Source organism: Melospiza melodia, chromosome 22, assembly GCF_035770615.1.
Source record: "Melospiza melodia melodia isolate bMelMel2 chromosome 22, bMelMel2.pri, whole genome shotgun sequence".
In the NCBI taxonomy this organism is placed as follows: Eukaryota; Metazoa; Chordata; class Aves; order Passeriformes; family Passerellidae; genus Melospiza; species Melospiza melodia.
In genome coordinates, this window is record NC_086215.1 from 11,911,507 (window position 1) to 11,914,363 (window position 2,857).

Here is a 2,857-nt window from a genome sequence, read left to right on the forward strand (position 1 = left end):
AATTATCAGTTGCAAGACCAAGGGAAGACATTAAGGACTTGTTTGTTCCCAGAGTTTCCTTGATCCATGAGGCAATGTTCTCACTACGTAAATCAAGCCTCACGCCAGTCTGTGATTGATGGGCCAGCAGTCAAAGACTGGAACTGCGTTTGCACACATCCCAGACAATCCTGGTAATCATGATCACCCCGCTGACGGTACTGGTGCCCAGAGCGTCCCCAGGGCTGTGTGACTGCAGAGAGCTCTGAGCAAAACAGGGAAATGCATTGTTCTCGTTGCTATGAGTTTAAAGAAGTCTGCTCAGCCATGTCATGGTTTTGGGCTCTTTAATTATTAGTAATACCCAGCACACACCACACAATTTACACGTGCAAGTGCCACATCTCCGCACTTGAGTCACAGCACAGCCTGCCCACTTCACCAGGACCAGAAAAAGAGCCTGCTGCCAAGGGGAGAGGGCTTCAGCTCCCCTTCTATGGGTGGGTTTGGCTCTGGTCTGGGCCTAGAGTGATAGGCATTCTCAGGCAGAGGACGGTCTGTCTTCACCTTCGTAACCTGGAAAGAAATGCAAAGAAGTGATACAAGTTCTCACAGCATTCAAAAGCCAGGTTGAGTCAGAACTTCAAGGAAGAACTACCAAGAAGAACCAAACAATAGTAAGGACACATTGTTCAGCTGATGAGAGCTCCTCAATACTTCTAAGAAAAGGGAAGGGAGGGGTGTTTCATCACAGCTACAGAATAGCTCCACGTGAGCATAAGCTTCATTCCTAAAGGAAAAGCCTCTACCAGGAAAAGCAAAAAGCAAGAATTTCACTGTCTAAGAAAAGCACAAGCCTTCTGGAAAAGCAACTAGGGAAAATGCTGCCAGTCTTGACTCCTACTATCCCACAAATTCCAGCGCCGAGTTCATGAAACACCATCGGGCCAAGAGATGCTGGAGACCTGCTCTGGACAAAACGCTCCCAAAGGGAGGAGAGCAGGACCTGCCTGTGTGCCCCTGTGAGGGGTAAGGAGTTACCTTGGAGAGGTCTCCCAGGTCGGGCCTGACCCAGCCCAGCTTGTCCAGCACGCAGGAGTCGAAGGCTGCCTGCTGCTTGCGGCAGCGGCGCAGCTCCTGCTGGTTGCTGTAGTCGATGCACGTCCAGTAGGCCGTGAAGGGCTCGGCGCAGTGCGTCCGGATTCTCCTGGGGACACCACAGCACAGACCCTCAGCACCAACCACACCCGGGCTGCTCATCCCACCCTCAGCTCAGGGCCAAGCGGGGTCTGCAGCTTTCAGCTCTCAGGAACCTTTGCTCAAGTCCGTATTTGGTACAGGTACCTGTGAAATCTCCATCGCTGCAGCTACAATTGATGACAGCAATGATTTAACTGAGATCTTTGCTGGGTGGATGTTCACAGCTCCTCCATGGGATGTGGTGAACACCACAACGGGACATCTTTGTTTTGCCAAATAATTTAGTTATGTTATATGGTGCTCTCTAATGCTTCCAAATGATTCTGTGTCTAAAGCTCAAAAAGCCATGCTCAGAGCAGAGGTTTCAGCTGCTGCACTGGAGGTGGATATGCCTTGAGGTAATTAAATTAGGCCCTGTACAAACAGCACTGGCACGTGCCTTGGAGCTATGTGTTTGGTCAGGAGAGGCAGGTGGTGCCCCTGCTCAAGCTTTCTCAGTGCTTCACTGGTGAGACAGGGAGGACAGAGAGTGCAATGCTCAGGTTGGTTTCTGGAGTTCATCAGACAGCTGCAAGGTGCAGCAGCCTCACACCACTGCCCTGAGTTCCCAACAAAAACCAAGGCCGCTTGCTCTGGAACAAAGGCACAAGAGCTTCAAGTGACAGGATAAATCCATGTAGAAATAAGCAAGACAAAACACATGGCCTCTATATCCAGGAGTTAAGATTAAGAAGAAGGTATAAAAGTTTTGAAGGCGGTGATGGCGGCAGTATTTTTAATTAGAATAATGGAATTACAGAATAGTTTGGGTTGGCAGGAACCTTAAAGTTCATCTCATTCCACTCCCTGGCATGGGCAGGGGACACCTTTTACTACACCAGGTTGCTTCAAGCCCCATCCAACCTAGCCTTGGACACTTCCAGGGATGGAGCAGCCACAGCTTCTCTGGGCAACCTGTGCTAGGCCTCACCACCCTCACAGGGCAAAATTCCTTCCTAACACCTGATCTAAATCTGCCCTGTCAGTGTGAAGCCCCCCCCTTGTTCTGTCACATTCTCACAAGTCCCTCTCCATCTCCCTTGTAGCCCCTGCTCGTACTGAAAGTAGCACTGAGGTCACCCCGGAGCCTTCTGTTCAGCTCTCCCGGTCTGTCCCACAGCAGAGGCGCTCCGCTGGAACGAGTGACCGCCAGCGCTCCAATGACCCTGCTGGGCACGGCCCGGAGCTCCGCCACCTCAGGCCCGAGGGGCTGCGGCGGCGCCTCCCGGCCGGGGGCCGCTCACCTGAAGAAGTCGATGGCGCACTGGTTCACCTGCCGGCCCTCCCTCAGGCACTTGCGCGGGTCCTTCTCCTCCCAGCGGCACAGCATGAACTCCTTGTTGGGCCGGTCGCACTGCGAGCCGTAGTGGTGCGCCGCGGCCTTCAGCACGGCCGAGCTCACCGCCACCTGCGGCGGGGCACAGCGGCCGTGAGGGCGGGCGGGGAAGGCAGGGCAGGGCGGGGAAGGTCCCGCCGGCCCTCACGCACTCACCTCCTGCACATCGAGCTCCTCGAGCGGGGGCACCCGCAGCACCCCGGGCATGGCGGCTCTCCTTGAGCGCCCTCAGCGCCCGCCCCGCACCGCGCACGCGCGGCCGTGGGGGGCGGGGCCGGGCCGGGCCCGGGGCGGGGCGGGGCC

At 55.3% G+C, this 2,857-nt stretch overlaps 1 protein-coding gene across 1 annotated transcript; it reads right to left on the minus strand.

The window, feature by feature from the left end:
* Positions 1–309: 309 nt before the first annotated feature.
* Positions 310–2,812, minus strand: NDUFA8 (NADH:ubiquinone oxidoreductase subunit A8). The gene is made up of 4 exons (XM_063174551.1): positions 2,711–2,812; positions 2,463–2,626; positions 1,021–1,186; positions 310–555 (listed from the first exon to the last, which is right to left on the minus strand). The coding sequence occupies exons 1-4, from the start codon at positions 2,759–2,761 to the stop codon at positions 418–420; spliced, it is 519 nt and encodes a 172-aa protein (XP_063030621.1). The 5' UTR covers positions 2,762–2,812; the 3' UTR covers positions 310–417.
* Between the last annotated feature and the right edge of the window lie 45 nt (positions 2,813–2,857).

Excerpts from the sequence above, each read along its gene's own strand:
- NDUFA8 (XM_063174551.1), bottom strand. The coding sequence starts at position 2,761 with ATGCCCGGGGTGCTGCGGGTGCCCCCGCTCGAGGAGCTCGATGTGCAG. Across the intron at positions 1,187-2,462 it reads TGCGCCATCGACTTCTTCAG|GAGAATCCGGACGCACTGCG; the intron begins GTGAGCGGCCCC and ends TGGTGTCCCCAG. Across the intron at positions 556-1,020 it reads ACCTGGGAGACCTCTCCAAG|GTTACGAAGGTGAAGACAGA; the intron begins GTAACTCCTTAC and ends ATTTCTTTCCAG.